Below are 18,799 nucleotides of genomic sequence, written 5' to 3' on the forward strand. Positions count from 1 at the left end.
ACAATTGATGGCATGTGCCATAATTCCGCACGGGCATAGTTACACACGTCCCTCTGGTCACCCAGAGGGGTACAGTACCACCAAACTGGAACCGATGACTTAATAAAATGTGTCCCAGATGACTTACCTGGAACATTGGATAGGTCAAGAATGTTTCCAGCATCCGCCCCTCACACGCGGGGTTGGCTTCGTACTGTTTTAAGAGTTTGTCGAAATCTCGGTTTTGCTTACAATTGGCAAGCACTTGGAGGCTGTACTGGTGATTACGCACAAATTCTTGATAAATGTTCAACATGGGGAGCAAAATATCAAACAGATCAGCTGGAAAAAAAGAAGTGAACATGGTAGTCTTTCTTGGTGCTTGGTAAGTTATCTAAGGTACAAGGAGAGACTGTGTTCACTCAGTGGAAATGGCAGAGAGTAGCTCTCCGCACCACGTGTCACATGTGCACAGGGCCCCCATCCAGATGCTTGAATGACTGACTGACTGGTAGAATGCACAGTGGTAGCGGCGGGGAGGGAGAGCCAAACTCTAGTCCCAAATGAACAATGACAGGCCGGGGGAAAGGGTTGAGGGGGCAATAAAACAGATTTCCAGGGCCTAAGGAAGCTAACAGCAGGGAAATTCAGGCAGGTTAGGCTGAATAATGTTGAAGTTATTTTGCTTTAATTGTAGCCATATTAAGAGAAAATCTTTTATCTCTGAAGCACACACTTACCTAAAATTAAAGTAGGCCAGTTAGCTATTCTTGCCTTCAGTCCTTGATGAAATATTTCATGAAGAAACATAATTGTTTCACTATAAAAAATTGAAAAATAATATAATCTAGTCACTTCTTTGTTAAAGAAGTCCACTGGGTCCATAAAGCCTTAATAAATACATGATTTACATGCCTCCCAGGGCCTCCAAACTGTACACACAATAATAAGATGGATTATACTAGCCCTCATAAAGCAATTTATCTTTCAAACAATTTCGAAAATTCTGAGCTAAGAGTCAAACAGTGGAAGACAGTAAATACCAAATCATTGTCATATAACCCTCTTTATCAATTTATTATAGCAACATCTTTCTGCTAGAATTTAGCACTTCAACTGATAATCAAAAACTTAGTTATGATCCTTTTTCTTTTCAGATTTTTTCTAGATGATAACTCAGGGAAAGGACTCGCTCTTTCACTAAAATGAGTTGTGACAGGAGAGAGGGGGAAAAAACCCACAGCAAAGATCTGGCAGAACTCTACTGTAACCACCCCTAAGACGCTCAAGATGGAAATGTAAAAGAATCCTCTGAAAAGGACTAAATCTACACAGAGATACTAACATCAGAACTATGCATAGAGATCCAAATTGCTACAAGGTTCAAGAAGAGAAGTTACCAAAGTAACTTTTGCTTTCTCCTTATTACAATTAACTCATTGGAATGGGCTGCGAAAGCCTTTTCTGAACTAACACATCCACACAAATACAGAATTATTCATGTAAATGCGATACTCTGGTTTGTTGTAAATCAAATTCAATTACAATAAACATCAATGGAAAATCCTTAATTTTTTTTCCAAATGGTCCATCAAACAAAATACATACTGCTTGAAGATGATAATTTGTTTTCCTTCTATAGAAATTTTAACTAACCAGTGTTTGTCACTCAAGGATTTCAACCAAATCTAGTTTGGTAGATACTGATTTTTTGGGTTTGTTTTTTAAATTTTTTAACATTTTTATTCATTTTTGAGAGAACACTAGTGGAGTAAGGGCAGAGAGAGAGGGAGGCACAGAATCTGAAGCAGTCTCCAGGCTCTGAGCTGTCAGCACAGAGCCCAACGTCGGGCTCGAACCCACAAACCACAAGATCATGATCTGAGCTGAAGTCGGATGCTTAACGAACAGAGCCACCCAGGCACCCCTAGTTTGGAAGATAGAGTATGTTAGTCTTTCAACCTCCTTCCTATTATCCTTTTAGGTGGACAGGATGGAGAGCTAAAGCTAAATTTTCAACTCCCTTGCAAATGGGGTTCTGAAAATAAATTTCGTTTCACCAGTTCCACCAAGAGATGTACTTGGTAAGACATGGAAGGTAGAAGGAGAGGCCATCTTACTGTTGCTGAAAATCAGTCATGAAGATGTAAGTGTTTTAGGGGCAATTTCAGTATCCAGCTTCAGTGTTCTAGTTTCTAGGCAACAGCTTCCTAGACCTGAGAGGCAGATAGGATGGCAATGGCAGTGGCTATAGTTTCCCACCTCTGAAACACACCTACAGTGCTGTGCTCTTGAACTCAAAGCTCCAAGGGCAGCTCCCTGGCTTTACTCTTCCAGCTCTTTCAAAGAATTCTATAAGCAATGAACTCCCTTGACTCACAGAGAGGCTTCTCTTTCCTACATTGAAAATTAACTGATACATCTACCTTCATATTTTGATACCTGGATAGTTAGAAAACAGATGAAACAATCATGCATGTGGATAGGTAGATTATTTTTTAAATATAAACTCTGTTGGAATTCAAACTAACTGACCTGCCTAAGACTTGAGTTTTAGTGGTAAAGAAAGTTAAACAATAGCAATGACAATAAACACCCTATAAGCTTCACCTTTAAAAACATACTCTTTACCAGGTTAACTAACTGGAATTAAAATAAAAACTGTTAAAGGGGCACCTGGGTGGCTCAGTTGTTTAAGCATCTGACTCTTGGTTTTGGTTCAGGTCATGATCTCACAGTCTGTGAGATACAGCCCTGTGTCAGGCTCTGTGGCTCTGTGCTAACAGCATAGAGCCTGCTTGGGATTCTCTCTCTCTCTGCCTCTGCCCTGAGCACTCTCTCTCTCTCTCTCTCAAATAAAGTAAAAAAAAAAAAAAAAAAAGTTTTAATTAAAATATGAAAAATGAAAAGTAAAAACTTAAAAAAACAAAAAAGGTATAAAAATAAACTAAATGAAAACTTAAAAACATACCTCTTCAAATTTCCATTAAGGACTAAGTATAGTAAACAATTGCTAACTACAGGAGAGCTTACAGCCTCGCCTTCCAAGAAGAGGTACAGCATCCTGACTCTGAATTAATTAATTAATTAATTTATTTATTTATTTATTTATTTATTTATTTATTTATAAATTTTTTAAAATGTTTTATTTATTTCTGAGAGAGAGACAGCATGAGCAGGGGAGAGTCAGAGACAGAGGGAGGTACAGAATCCGAAACAGGCTCCAGACTCAGATAGCTCTCAGCAGAGCCCGACACAGGGCTCAAACCCACAAACCGTGAGATCATGACGTGAGCTGAAGTCGGACGCCTAACCGACTGAGCCACCCAGGCACCCCCTGACTCTGAATTTAAACAATATGACAAACCTGGCCTTCCACATTGCATATCAGGTGATCCAATGGAAACAAATTCCCAGAGGTGACTTAAGACCAATGTGCTGCAGCCTCTGCTTAGCAACACTACCAGAGTGTAGGCTACAACATCCATTGTCATTGGAACTGTTGAAACAGCAGACTTGGGTGATGATGTGTCACCAAAATGCCAGCTGTGCAGCTTGAGGATCAGGAGCTGTCCCTCAGGTTCCCTGTGAGTCCCACACACTTGAGTGAGGCCAGGGCCACTTCACGACAGAGAATCCCCACTTCAAGTCTCCTGCTTTCAAGCTCCTTTTGCAGTCACCTACAGATGCTCAGACACGCTTTTTTAAAATATTTAAATACATTTTAACTCTGATCTATGATTTAGTCCCTAGAAACCTCCTTATGATATGGGTTTTCATTTTATAAAAGCCTACGGAAAAAAACTTTTAGCTCAGAATTAGCAATAGCTTAAAATAAATGCAGGCTGGGGAGGTGAGTGAAATAAAGGGGATTAAGAGCACACTCTGTTGTTGAACACTGAGTGATAATACAGGATTGTTGAATCATTACACTGCACATCTGAAACTAATATAGTACTGTATGTCAACTATACTTCAATAATAAAATAAAACAAAGTAAAATAAATTTATAAAAAGCCTAATTCCTTAAAAAGCCAAATTAAAATATATTGGAATAACTTTTTGTTCTGTTTCTTTTTTAAAAAAAAAATTGTTTGACTAGAGTTGATACATTAACGTTACATTACTTTCAGGTGTACAACTTAGTGATCTGACAAGTTTATAGGTTATACTACGCTCAACACAAGTGTAACTACAATATGTCCCTTTACATCACTATTACAATACACGTGTCTATATTCCTTATGTCCTTCCTTTTATTCCCATGACTTATCTATCCCATAACTGGAGGACTGTATCTCCCTCTCTCCCTTCAACCATTTTGCCCAACCCCTCAACTCTCCTCTGGCAACCACCAGTTTAATCGCAATGGGTCCAATTCTGCTTTTTGTTTATTTACTTATTTTTAGATCCCACTAATGAGTGGAATCATATGGTATTTGTTTTTCTTAGTCCAACGTGTTTCAAGAAGTGTAATAGGTTCCAGGTCCATCCACATTATCTCCGATGGCAAATATCATCCCTTTGTATGACTTTGTTAATATGTGATGTTATTTGATGGTTTTTGATGTTATTTAATGTTTTCATGTTGTTTTTGACTTTTGAAACACGCAAACTTCTTGAAAAATAAATAAATGTATTCTAAATAAATAAATAAATAAATGGGTGGATAAATTAAAAATAAAAATAAATAAATAATTTTTAATTAAAGCATCCAAGCACTCCCTTCCTGCCCTTCCCCTCATCCCATCTTTATTTTTTCCTCAGCACTCAGCAACATATGATATACTGTATATTTCACTTATTTACTATTCATTGTCTTCCCACATCAAAACTTAAGTTACATGAAAGCAAGGATTTCTGCTTTGTTCACTGATGAACACTCAGCAGGAAGAATAGTGTAAATATTTATTGAGCGAATAAATTTGCCAGAGATTCGCAGGCCCCCTGTTAGTTTTTGTTCTTCTTAAAGTACATCTGTATAAATCACATGTAAAGACCCATTACTCATTCCATTTCCCTCACCTTATGAAGGAGATTATCTTTCCCAACACACACACCCACACAATGACAAGAAAAGATAGGTCAAACAGAGAAAGGACCGAGAAAACTAGATGTCATGATTCAAGATAAAGACATGTAAACTCACACAAATAATAAAACACAAATGATAGCTTTCTTATTTTTAATATCATAAACTCATAAAGGTGAACTTCTGATTCTTATTCTTGTAAGAGTAAAGTAAAAATTCTTTTGAGAAATAGAAATGGGTTTTTCACAAGACTCTTGATTTATGCCAAGACAAACCTGTTGAGAAAAATGCTGCTGACATCGTCATGGCTGATGGGAGGCTTCTTGGAGCTGGCTGCCATTCGCAGGGGCCGGAGGAAGCCATTCACCAGGATGTAGAGCTGGTGAACATACTCTGACTCAGCTTCAACCATGGTGAACACAATCTGGTTTCTCTTCCTCATGCTTTCAGCATGAGGAGAACAAATGTAATCCTGCACGATGGTCTTCCATTTCCTTCTACACAACCATCCTCTCATGAAGCTCTGAACCTACAGAACAACAACATTAAGAATCTCAGGGAGGTATGAGACTGTCTTTGATAAGCCTATCAGTAGGGTTTCCATTCTGTGCCATATAAAACATTGCTTTTTTGTTGGAGCACTGATGGTCCCATCACTAGAATAAATCATAGCAGACTTTTCCAGATAGCAGAAAAAAAGAGGATTTAAAAATGATATTTTTGGGGGGCGCCTGGGTGGCTCAGTTGGTTAAGTGTCCGACTTTGGCTCAGGTCATGATCTCATGGTCTTTGGGTTTGAGCCCCACATCAGGCTCTGTGCTGACAGCTCAGAGCCTGGAGCCTGTTTCAGATTCTGTGTCTCCCTCTCTCTCTGCCCCTCCCCAGCTTGTGCTCTGTCTCTGTCTCGAAAATAAATAAACGTTTAAAAAAATTTTTTTTAAATGATATTTTTCTCAGCCTCACAAGTTTCTTCCATATCTTAAGCTCTTTAGGACTGCTAATATGGACTCCAGAATATGATAATATTACATATTTAGTTATTAACATTTTAATAAAGGAATACATTGAAGGTCTATTCTTTAACAATATAAAATCAGATACTGGAAATTTTTAATTGTAGTAAAAAAGCACATAACATAAAATTTACCATCTTAACCATTTTTAAGTGCACAGCTCAGTAGTGTGAAGTATCTCATGTTGTACAACAGATCTCCAGAACTTCTTCATCTTGGAAAACGGACACTCTATACCTACGGAACATCTCCCCACTTCTCCCGTCCCTCAGCCCCTGCTACCCACCACTCTATTTCCTGTTGCTGTCAGTTTAAGCACTTTAGATAGCTCATGTAAGTGGAATCATACAGTATCTATCTTTTTGTGACTGGTTAATGTCACTTAGTATAAAGCCCTCAAGATTCTTCCATGTTGTACCATGTGCTAGGATTTCCTCCCTGCTTCAGGCCAAATAACTTTCCATTGTATGTACATGCTGTTTATCCATTCATCTGCTGAGAGACATTAGAGTTGCTTCCACCTCTCAGCTACTGTGAATAATGCTGCAGTCACCTCGAGAGTGCAAATATCTCTTCGAGATCCTGTATATCCTTTTGGATATACACCCCGAAGTGGAAATGCTGGATCACTGTTGGTTCTATTTTTAATTTTTCGAGGAGTGACTGTACTGCTTTCCATAGCAGTCGAACCACTTCGCAATCCCACCAGCAGTGCACAGAGGTTCCAATTTCTCAACATCCTTATCAATACTTAGGTTGTTTTTTTGATGGTAGTCATCCTAATGGGCGTGAGATGACACTACGCAATGCTTTGATTTGTATTTCTCTGATGCTTAGTGATATTGAGCAGCTTTTCATATGTATATGACTTCTCCAAAGATCACATATATATCATTTCATCTTTGGAGAAACATCCTTTGCCCACTTTTAAATCGGGTTATTTGATATGTTGTTACTGAGCGGTTTTTTTTTTTTAAGAAGCTTAAAAAATAAGTGTTAGAAAACAGCTCATCTGATCCCTTCTATTTAAAGCTGAGTAAACTAAATTTCATGGTAAGTCACACAGGAAAGATGCAATCAGAGGCATTCTTTTACCTGCTTTTTGTTAACTGTAAGGATTCTCTCTTAGCTATATGGTGAAAACACATGTTAATGGATTGCAATGGAGATTATTTTGTGAAAAAAAAACATGAAATATAATTAAAACTCAATTCTGTAGAAAACATGATAGCCTCTAAATTTGGTCTGAATCCCTAGGTATGATTTGAAAAATAACAGACAAACCTATGCATTTTAGCCAACAAATATCTACTAAACATCTTTCAAGTATCCAGGTAAATGCTGGATGATAATCAGAGAGATGCATGTCATAATGCCTAACCCAAAGGCTGAGCACTAACCTGCTGGGTAAATTTGTACCATAGTCCTCTATTTTCTCACCTATAAAATAATGAATGAAAAAAATCTGAAGTCCTTTCTCAATGTAAAACCGTTATATTGGGTCGCCTGCATGGCTCAGTTGGTTAAGCGTCCGACTTCGGCTCAGGTCATGATCTCAAGGTTTGTGGGTTCGAGTCCCGTGTCGGGCTCTGTGCTAACATCCAGCTCAAAGCCTGGAGCCTGTTTCAGATTCTGTGTCTCCTCTCTCTGACCCTCCCCTGCTCACACTGTTCTTTCTCTCTCTCTCAGAAATTAAAGAAAAAAAAAAAAAACGTTATATGACTATTTACTAGGGTGCATGATAGCTAAGTGGCAGATTCAGCCACAAAGCAAGTTGCAAATCCTTATATGATTGAAAGCATGAAATCAGTACCAAATCTCTTTTTAGTATTATTGTTATCTAGTCAACACAGTCTTACACTTCTTATTTTTTCCCTACTATTTCACCCATGTAGACTAAATTGTCAAGTATTTAAACAACTGCTCTTCTGTTGCAACGTTTAAAATTCCTTCATTTACCTACCAGTGCTGTCATCATACTATCAATTTTCAGGCAGGCATTCACACAGCTGCCATGTTTCAAACAATAAAACTTAGCCTCATTTTTATAGAATTCTATGGGGGAAATCTGTATGCACATTATTTGGAGAAATATAATGGAAAACTTCTTCGTCATATTTTAAATTTTTGTTCCTTGAGGATAAAAATTATGTTGATATTTGCCAAATTAGAATAGAGAAACTAATTCATTTTGCCACACAGATATCAGAATGATTGGGATATAATGCACACTAGAATTAATTTCAAAGCCTACTCAACAAGCTTAAAAATATACTTTTAATTGCTTCTATTGAGAAATAGGAAGGTAGAAAATGCAAAAAGCACTTATCACTATTCTTCCATTTAACAGAAAAATTTTCAAAAATCACCTTAATCAATTTTTGTGTTAAACAGTCTCTGTTTACTTAGTCAGGTATCAACTGCCGAGCTGGTTTACTTTTCATACTAACAGACCAGTTTCTACAAAAACAAAAAACAAAACAAAACAAAAAACCCTGAAAATTGTACTTTACTCATCTCTTTGTTTACAACTTCATACTACTAAAAGAAAGGCAAGAGTATTAATCTTGTAACAATAACACAAATCAAATTCAATTTAAATTTTTTTGAATTCTAAGAAAGGAATGGTGTTATTTCACTTTTTATTCCTTAAAAACTGAAAACATTTCAATTCAGTTCTAAGAAGCATTTCTATTTCAAACTCTGAGCAATGTTTAAAGTTTTGTTACAACTAAAAGGGAATAATTATGTAGCACAGAAAAAACAGGAATAAAAAAATTAAGATGAAATAAAGATTTGAAGGTATGTATCCAAAAAAAGTTCTGTAACTATGAACTTTTTCACTTAATGTTCACAAAGCTAAGTAGATGATTTATACAAGAGAATTAAGATGATGGAACTCAAAACCTAAGATGATCTAAATCAAATACAGTAGACCAGAGTGAGTACCAGTGTCTGGTTAACTGCAAAAGTTGTACACAGGGACCACAGGGACACCTGGGAGGCACAGTAGGTTAAGCATCCGACTTCAGCCTCAGTTCATGATCTCACAGTTTGTGACATCGAGCTCCATGTTGGGCTTTGTGCTGACAGCTCAGAGCCTGGAGCCTGCTTCAGATTCTGTGTCTCCCTCTCTCTCTGCCCCTCCCCTGCTCATGCTCTATCTCTCTCTGTCTCTCAAAAATAAATAAACATGAAAAAAATCTTTTTAGAGTTATACACAGGAATAAGTGACAGTATAGTAGAAAGATCTGTTGATTGTGTGGATGTTAAACAAGAAAGTAATAATGATAATAAAACAGAAATCTGAGCAGATGTATTTAATCTTCTCACAGATTCAAAAAAAATCCTTTCTAAATAAGCACTGAAATCTAAAGCTAAAAGAAATATCTATAAATGTCATTTAAAAATACTCCCTTAGGGGTGACTGGGTGGCTCAGTCAGTTAAGTGTCTGACTCTTTTTGTAAAAATGTTTACTTATTTATTTTGAAAGAGAGAGAAAGAGAGAACACAAGCAGGGGAGGAGCAGAGAGAGAAGAAGAAAGAGAATTCCAAGCAGGCTCTGTGCTACAAGCCATGAGCCTGACGCTCGGCTTGATCTGATGAACCAGGAGATCATAACCTGATCTGAAATCAAAAAGGGATGCTCAATGGACTGAGCTACCCAGGTGCCCCAAGCCTCCAACTCTTGATTTCAGCTCAGGTCATGATTACACAGTCCTGAAATCAAGATCTGTGTTAGGCTCCACACTGAGTGTGGAAACTGCTTGGGATTCTCTCTCCTCCTCTCTCTCTCTGTTCCTCTCCATCTCACACGCATGTGCGCCCATGCACTCTCTGCCCCCCAACAAAATATAAATAAACATGAAAAAAATACCCCCTAGAATACAAAAACAGCACAAAATCAGGATGTTCTACAGCATTTACTTTACCCTACTTGAGGACACTATTGTCTTAACATCTGTTTTTGGCATCCTTTCTGCAGAGTATACAAAAGGGGATTCCCAGAATTGGAAAAAAATCTCAAGCTGAAACTTTTCCAAAGTAGCCATACCTGGATTGCTCTGAAGGGCAGGTCTGAGAGTCATTAGAACAGATATACCAAGATGGTTCTCAGCTGAGGGACAGGGTGGGAAATACATCACTACAGGACAGACAACTGATCACCATGCTTCCCGAAAGCCAGAAACACCCAGCATCCTACCTTTTTAATCTTCTTGATGTCTGGATCCTCATCTTCTTGATTAGTTTGGTAAGGCCGCATTCGTTCCTTGGTTTTATTAAGAGCGATAATCTATAACACAAAATTGGCTCATGTCATGAATGGGAAATACTGGCTTATAGTCATAACTCACAGGAGGTTATGCCTACAAGGGAGCTTATGAGATCCTCAGGAAACTTTTACTTTTTATGCATCCTTTCTTCCACTGGTGCTGAGGCAAAGAAAGAAAGGACTTCGCCCAAAGCCTGTTTAGTTATGTTGCTAACAAAAGTGCTTATAAGAAGTGACTGTGGAAAGTGTGAACTGGGATCTGGGTTAGGAGAAATGTTAGCCCAAAGTCTGGCCCTGCCTGTCAGTGATGACTAGGTCAAGGCCTTCACGGGAGCTGAGTGACACGCTGCCTGCCAATCTTGCCCAATTGTCAGCTTCCTAGAATGCCCCGTGTTCTCCAAATGCAGTGACACTCAGCCCAGAGCTCTTGCTTCCCATAATCAGCCTGCATCCTTCCAGATAGGTACACTTAGTACAGCAGGCCCACAGAATTCCCTGGTAAAATGGTAACTGCAAAGGAACTTCAGAGCCCTGGAGTTTATCCAAGACAACCAAGAAAAGGTAAAAAGGATCGAAACTACATGGGATCTCTTTATAGCTCCAACTTAGTTATGTGGCCTGGGGGGCGGTTCAAGACCAGATATACGTCCAAATACACTAGTAATAAAAATCACTAGACTACCTCTCAATTGTAGGCTCTTGCAAAGGTAAGAACCTCTACGGCTTTGCTAGCAAGCACTTAAAAAGTTCAGAATCATGATTGCTTCCTCTGACTTGCCTTTACATTTTGTCACCAATAACAAATGCACATTTCTGCCATTTTCTGGCAGAAAAGTAGGGGAAAAAAAAGGAGTAGAAAATAAATTATGGTTCCTGCCAAGCAACCACACAAGACATACCTGCTACTGACAGTTTGGGGCTACAATCTATATTCAGACGAAAATAGAACATAGCGAAGACAGATAAGCATGCACAAACAAATATTGGGGAACACTGCTTGGTGCTGAGTTTCTCTTGTAGAGTAAATGCCAACCTCTTTCACTTAGCAGACAAGCATCTGCTCTGGCATACTGTGGCAAAGAAAGAACACAATAATTTTGTCTTAAATTACAGTGCCTGATATAGTCTTTTAAAATGCAGGTTTGTTAAGTTTTCTGTTGTTGTTTTCACTATATGAGATTTCAGGGCTGAATTGGGAAGTTAACAACACTAATGATATGGTGAGCATGGTCTGCAACTTATCACCAGAGAAGCAATCAGATCCCAGGTGGAATCAAGCTTATACTCATACTCTGTAAACTGGAGGTGAGGTACACAGACAGCAGAGGTGAAACCCCTCACAGGATTCAGAGTGTGTCTTAGAGGAAGGTGTGAGGAAACAAAGAGGAAATCATTGTCTGATGACTGTAAAACTAACAAGAAAGTTACCAGGGCTGAGGATNGCATACTCTGTAAACTGGAGGTGAGGTACACAGACAGCAGGAGGTGAAACCCCTCACAGGATTCAGATTGTGTCTTAGAGGAAGGTGTGAGGAAACAAAGAGGAAATCATTGTCTGATGACTGTAAAACTAACAAGAAAGTTACCAGGGCTGAGGATCCTGAAGTGTTCTGTCAATGGGATACAATTAGTAGTGGGTTTCATTCTGTCCTATTCTGCTCTTTGAAGCTAAGAAAATGCTAGTGCACCTCTAGTCAGAAAGAGGGGGCAAGTCTTGTTTTCCACATTCCTCTTCAGTTCTTCAGTTACTAACCGCTTCCCACGAGTAATAAATAACAAGATAGCAAGGAAGGTACCCTCGGGTTTCCATATGTAGACAGAGGCACTTGTGAGTATGGGTGGATCCGGGGCCACCACTGGGGCTGAAGATACCTTGACCATCTTCTGTTCTCATTTGGGACAATCTCACAATCGAGGGGTGCAGGGCCCCTGAAGTTCACCCTCAAAGGGTGGGGGAGGAGATAGAGAGAGGCAGGAATTCCAACTTCAGTAAAAAATGTACCCTAGAAAGTCTATGTCTTAAACTTTAACTCAAATGTGATTTTCAAAATTCTAGTGGGGAGAAAGTTGAACTCCATGGAGATGCAGTAAAGTGTAAGTTCATTTCTGGTGTTTCCTTAGTTATCATTGGGAGTTTAATTGCATCTATGACAGATTCACAATTATCATTACTATTATAGTTAATCTAAAAACAGTTAAATTTTATAGTCAACTTGTGAATATCTGATCAAATGAAGGACATGAGGGGCACAAAATAATTAAAAAGGAGCATATCACTCTGGTATTTTATTGTAGTATATTTAACTAATCCTAACATAGACTAGATTCATTTCCAACACAGATTAGTGGTCTGAACATGTACACGCTGATGGCAAAGGAACGAAGTTTGGGATTAAAATTTTGCCTTCATAGGCCTTATGTAATTTTGAGGATATGGCAATAAATGCTTAACAATGAGGGGGAATCTAGTCACTAGGAAGTACCTCTGATTTAAGTCTTTCAATTTCTGTATCTTGATCTTCAAGTTGATGCCGGAGTTGGTTAGCTGCAATTTTCTCCGTCTCTACGATCTGAACTAGATGAATGTACTTCTGCATTAACACTTCCCTTTCAATCAAAATGTCTGCATAACTTAAGAGAAAATTACACAGTTAGTCAATGAGATACTGTTCTACGGCAGTTTCATATAGAACAGCATACACTGTATTTTAAAAAGAAACCATAAATATAGTTTGGTAGCTAGCTCTGCTTTATGTAAATATTAACTTTGGGCTTACATTTGGTATCATTTAACTATACAGAATCTGAATCTTCATTTTATATACCTTCACTAAGAGTTCATTTAATGATGGCTGCCCCCCACAATTTTACCATATAAGTCAGAAAAGTGCAAAGGAAATCTACTGTTTCATAAAGAAAAAGATGCATCTCCTTTAACAAAAAGCTGAAGTCTTTAAATTGATGACACACACTTTGTTCCCAGGGGTGATATTCAAAACTATTTTGCTGGATAAGTGTCTAGCCAAGCCAAACAGGCCTGCCACCAAGTAGAATGAATGTAGCAACCATCAGAACCGACACTAGCTGGAATGAGCTATGATGAATATACCAGTAACCACCAGTCCTGCTTGGCTTTCTTTAGGACCGTGAAACCATTGACATTTCTTTCAAAAATCAACAGAAGCAAAAATTTCATTCTAAAAATAAGTGTAGATTCTTGGGTCCTGACACCATCAGCCTCACCTGTATCCACTTCTTTGGCCATGTGTGTGGGAAAGGCAAAATTCCCTCTTAGATTTTTATTGACTATGCAATTCTGTAGCACCTAGAATTTTGCCTCTAGATCCTACTGCACTATTGAGGTGGTAAAGTGTATATTCTCCGTTCACGTAATCTTTCCCAAATGATCTGATAATTGTAATTAGTAATTACTATTTACTGAGTGCCTCAGATGTCCCATGTATATTCTCCCTTTATCTCACCAGCAACCCCAGGAGATAGGCTTTATCATCCTAATTGTACACAAAAAGATTTTAATCTTCACAGAGGTCACACGACTAGTACGTGGCAAGTCTGGTATCAAATCAATGTACATTTGACTCTGAGCCCATGGGTTTTTTTTTTTATATATATAGTTTATTGTCAAGTTGGTTTCCATATAACACCCAACAAGTGCCCTCCTCTATGCCCATCACCCATTTCCCCCTCTCCCCCATCCCTATCAACCCTCAGTTTGTTCTCAGTATTTAAGAGTCTCTCATGGTTTGCCTCCCTCTCTCTCCTTAACTATTTTTCCCCTTCCTCTCACCCGTGGTCCTCTGTTAAGTTGCTCCTGTTCCATATATGAGTGAAAACATATAGTATCTGTCCCTCTTTGCCTGACTTATTTCACTTAAGCATAATACCCTCAAATTCCATCCACGTTGCTACAAATGGCTTTCTCATTGCCATTTGGCATTCCATTGTATAGATGAACCACATCTTCTTGATCCATTCATCAGTTGATGGACATTTAGGCTGTTTCCATGTTTTGGCTATTGTTGAAGTGCTGCTATGAACATTGGGGTACATGAGCCCCTATGCATCAGCACTGCTGTATCCCTTGGGTAAATTCCTAGCAGTGCTATTGCTGGGTCATAGGGGAGTTCTATTGTTAATTTTTTGAGGAACCTCCACACTGTTTTCCAGGGGATTTGCACCAGTTTACATTCCCACCAACAGTGTAGGAGGGTGCCCATTTCTTCACATCCTCGCCAGCATCTACAGTCTCTTGATTTGTTCATTTTAGCCACTGACCAGCGTGAGGTGGTATCTCAGTGTGGTTTTGATTTGTATTTCCCTGATGATCAGGAATGCTGAGCATCATTTCATGTGTCTGTTGGCCATGTGGATGTCCTCTCTGAAGAACTGTCTGTTCATGTATTCTACCCATTTCTTCACTGGATTATTTGTTTTTCGGGTGTGGAGTTTGGTGAGTTCCTTATAGATTTTGGATACCAGCCCTTTATCTGATATGTCATATTTGCAACTATCTTTTCCCATTCTGTCAGTTGCCTATTAGTTTTATTGATTGTTTCCTTTGCTGTCCAGAAGTTTTATCTTAATGAGGTCCCAATAGTTCATTTTTGCTCTTGATTCCCTTGCCTTTGGAGATATGTCGAGTAAGAAATTGCTGTGGTTGAGGTCAAGGAGGTTGTCTCCTGCTTTCTCCTCTAAGGTTTTGTGGTTTCCTGTCTCACACTCAGGTCCTTCATCCATTTTGAGTTTGTTTTTGTGTATGGTGTGAGAAAGTGATCTAGTTTCATTCTTCTGGATGTTGCTGTCCAGTTCTCCCAGTGATCTAGTTTCATTCTTCTGGATGTTGCTGTCCAGTTCTCCCAGCACCATCTGTTAAAGAGGCTGTCTTTTTTTCATTGGATACTCTTTCCCACTTTGTCAAAGATTAGTTGGCCATACATTTGTGGATCCAATTCTGGGTTCTCTACTCTATTCCATTGGTCTATGTGTTTGTTTTTGTGCCAATACCATACTGTCTTGATGATTACAGCTTTGTAGTAGAGGCTAAAGTCTGAGATTGTGATGCCTCCCATTCTGGTCATCTTCTTCAACATTACGTTGGCTATTAGGGGTCTTTTGTGGTTCCATACAAATTTTAGGATAGTTTGTTCTAGCTTTGAGAAGAATGCTGGTGCAATTTTGATTGAGATTCCGTTGAATGTGTAGATTGCTTTGGGCAGTAATGATATTTTAACAATATTTATTCTTCTGATCCATGAGCATGGAATTTTTTTTCGATTTCCTTGTGTATTCTTCAATTTCCTTCATAAGTTTTCCAGCATTTTCATCATACAGATCCTTTATATCTTTGGTTAGGTTTATTCCTAGGTATTTTATGGGTTTTTGTGCAATTGTGAATGGGATTAGTTTCTTGATTTCTCTTTCTGTTGCTTCAATATTGGTGTATAAAAATACAACTGATTTCTGTACATTGATGTTGTACCCTACGACTTTGCTGAATTCATGGATCAGATCTAGTAGGCTTCTGGTGGAGTCTGTCAGGTTTTCTATGTAGAGTATCATGTCGTCTGTAAAAGGTGAAAGTCTGACTTCATCTTTACCAATTCTGATTGCCTTTTATTTCCTTTTGTTGTCTGATTGCTGATGCTAGGACTTCCAGCACTATGTTAAACAACCGTGGTGAGAGTGGACATCCCTGTCATGTTTCTGTTCTCAGGGGAAAAGCTCTCAGTTTTTCCCCATTGAGGATGCTATTAGCTGTGGGCTTTTCATAAATGGCTTTTATGGTGTTTAAGTATGTTCCCTCTATCCCAACTTTCTCGAGGGTTTTTATTAAGAAAGGATGCTGTATTTTGTCAAATGTTTTTTCTGCATCTATTGACAGGATGATATGTTTTTTAGCTTTTCTTTTGTTAATGTGAGGTATCACACTGATTGATTTGTGAATACTGAACCAGCCCTGTAACCCAGGAATGAATCCCACTTGATCATGGTGCATAATTCTTTTTATATGCTGTTGAATTCGATTTGCTAGTATCTTGTTGACAATTTTTCCATCCATATTCATCAGGGATACTGGCCTCTAGTTCTCTTTTTTTGCTAGATCTCTGTCTGGTTTGGGAATCAAAGTGATTCTGGCTTCATAGAATGAGTTTGGAAGTTTTCCTTCCATTTCTATTTTTTGGAATAGCTTGAGAAGAGTGGGTATTAACTCTGATTTAAATGTTTAGTAGAATTCCGTAGGGAAGCCATCTTGACCCTGAGCTTATGGTCTTAACTACAAGCTAAAATGTCTAATATGAAATATCACACTGGATATAAGCAAGAATGTTGCAGCAGATATGTCCTGAGATATCTGTCCAATCTTCCATTCATTTTTCTCTTATGTCTTCTTTGAGAACTTAGGTCATAGCAGCCATGTTTTTACCACAAAATCTGCCATCATGACTACATTACACTTGTTCAAGCTAAACCAACTATAGAGTCTTTTTCCTTGGAGTCTGGTATTATGTCTCTTATCTCTTTGTTTGAACTGATATGACATAAACTTGGAAATTGTGGTTACCACTGCTAGGTAGCCACTGTATTTGGCCATACCAATGCCAAACAAAGTGAGTCGGTTGAGAAAGAAAATAAGAAGATGTTCAGGAAAACAGAAATAAGAGACACAGAAAGGTAATGACTATCTGTGTTCTTGTCAACTTACTAGTTTCTGGTTTCAGATCCTCATGTTAACTGAATATAATTTACTCTTGGGTTCAGTGAAATATTATAATTTCTGTCTAATAAATTCTCTGCAACCTAAACTACTTTGAAATAGGCTTGTGTTACTTAGAACTAAAAGAGTCTTAAGACAATTCTAAAAATCACAATTTTAGTTCAATGATCTCAACATCCTCAGCACTTACATCATGTGTGCTATTAGTGTTAGAATAAAACATAGTGTCAGCAATATTTTAAAGGCACTTGTTCTAAGAAACCACCCTAAGAGAGTAGAAAGAAAGGCTGTGTGAATGGGAAGAGGGTAAAAAAGAAAAAAAAAAAAAGATCAGAGTCTTCATAGAGAAAGCTTGTAGGAACTTTAAAAGGAGAAAATAATAATAGAACATGAGAAAAGTAGTTATTATAAGAAAAATTCTGCCCCTTCTCATCATTTGGCCGGAAACATGTCATATTTATTACCAATATATCAAATTGGTGTTAGGCAGCAAAACGGTATTTTTTTTTTCTTATACAAAGAAAAAGTCCAGTCCACATTGTGTGGCTGTATTCATGCAGACTTATTACCCTCCTCTGTCTTTCTTCACTTCCAAGTCCTCACTGAAGTGCTAGGAAAATTATGTTCTGTTTAAAGAATGAAACCACAACAGCATTATAAAACAGGAAAATATGTCATCAACAGACAAGAAGTTTTAAGAAATTCCATGAAGAGGAAAACCAAGTAGAATCAGAGTGGTGGGAAATTGAGAATAGAGGAAATCACACAAGGAAACAGCCTGTATAAGCATGGTTCCCACCAAGGTGGCCAGAGCTTCCAACTTGGAATGAAAACATTCAAAGAAATGGAGTAAGGGGTGATCATTAGGGTCTTTCATTAAACAAGTGCCTTCACAACATCTGCAGGTTAGACTCCTCCTCTTCCCAACTTCCAAAGGAAAGAAATGAAAGGCACAAATGGCAGTAGTGACATGCCCTCAAGTCACAGCCCAAGATCTGCTCTCTGTAGGAAAAGGACCACTTCCTAAAGAAAGCTCCAAATGAGGAAGCTAGATAAAGCTTGACTTTGCACTAAACATCCACTGTAGACGCAAGAGAGAACCAAAAACGATCAGCACAAAGAGGGACCAGGAGTGAAATACATATATTATTTTTCTATTGTGAACAAATTACCACAAGCTCCCTGGTTCAAAACAATGCATGTTTATTATCTCACAGTATCTGTGCATCAGGCTCAGTTTAGCTGGGTCCTCAGCTCAGAGACTCACACGCCTAACAATGAGATGTCAGTCAAGATGCATTCTCATCTGGAAACTTGACTGGGGAAGAACTCACTTCCACATTTATTCAGATTGTTGAGAAATTCATTTCTCTACAGGTATACTCATGCAGCATGCTTAGTGGGTATACCTGCATTAAAGCATCTCTGACCCCAAGGAGGGCCCTGTCCCTCCTTGAGGGCTTCAAACTGATTAAGCGGGCCCACCCAGGAAAATCTCCCTTTTAATTAACTCGAAAGCAACTGATTTTAGGACGATAATTACATCTGCAAAATCCCTTTTCCTTTGCCACATGATGTAAACGAATCAAGTGAGGGACCACTCAGCATGTTTGTCATTTACTAATGGCTAGTAGCAAATCACAGTTTCCACCTATACGCACTAAACGGTATGGAATTACACAAGGAAGAATTCCAGCCAGCCTCCCCAAAGTCTGCCCACATACCTGAAAAGGAAGCTTGTATAAGTGACATAGATGTAGAGTAA

At 38.4% G+C, this 18,799-nt stretch overlaps 1 protein-coding gene across 2 annotated transcripts in view; it reads right to left on the bottom strand.

The window, feature by feature from the left end:
• The window catches only part of RASGRF2 (Ras protein specific guanine nucleotide releasing factor 2), a 236,307-nt gene that overhangs the window by 132,556 nt on the left and 84,952 nt on the right, over positions 1-18,799 (bottom strand). For both annotated transcript variants that reach the window (XM_077759868.1, XM_077759867.1), the window contains exons 3-7: positions 12,782-12,929; positions 10,230-10,319; positions 5,287-5,540; positions 720-799; positions 128-321 (exon numbers count right to left, since the gene is read on the bottom strand). In XM_077759868.1, coding sequence (XP_077615994.1) covers positions 128-321; positions 720-799; positions 5,287-5,540; positions 10,230-10,319; positions 12,782-12,929 — 766 coding nt within the window. The remainder of the gene's footprint in view (positions 1-127; positions 322-719; positions 800-5,286; positions 5,541-10,229; positions 10,320-12,781; positions 12,930-18,799) is intronic.

The sequence above is a fragment of the Crocuta crocuta genome, unplaced genomic scaffold (genome assembly GCF_008692635.1).
Source record: "Crocuta crocuta isolate KB4526 unplaced genomic scaffold, BGI_CrCroc_1.0 scaffold162, whole genome shotgun sequence".
NCBI lineage: Eukaryota > Metazoa > Chordata > Mammalia > Carnivora > Hyaenidae > Crocuta > Crocuta crocuta.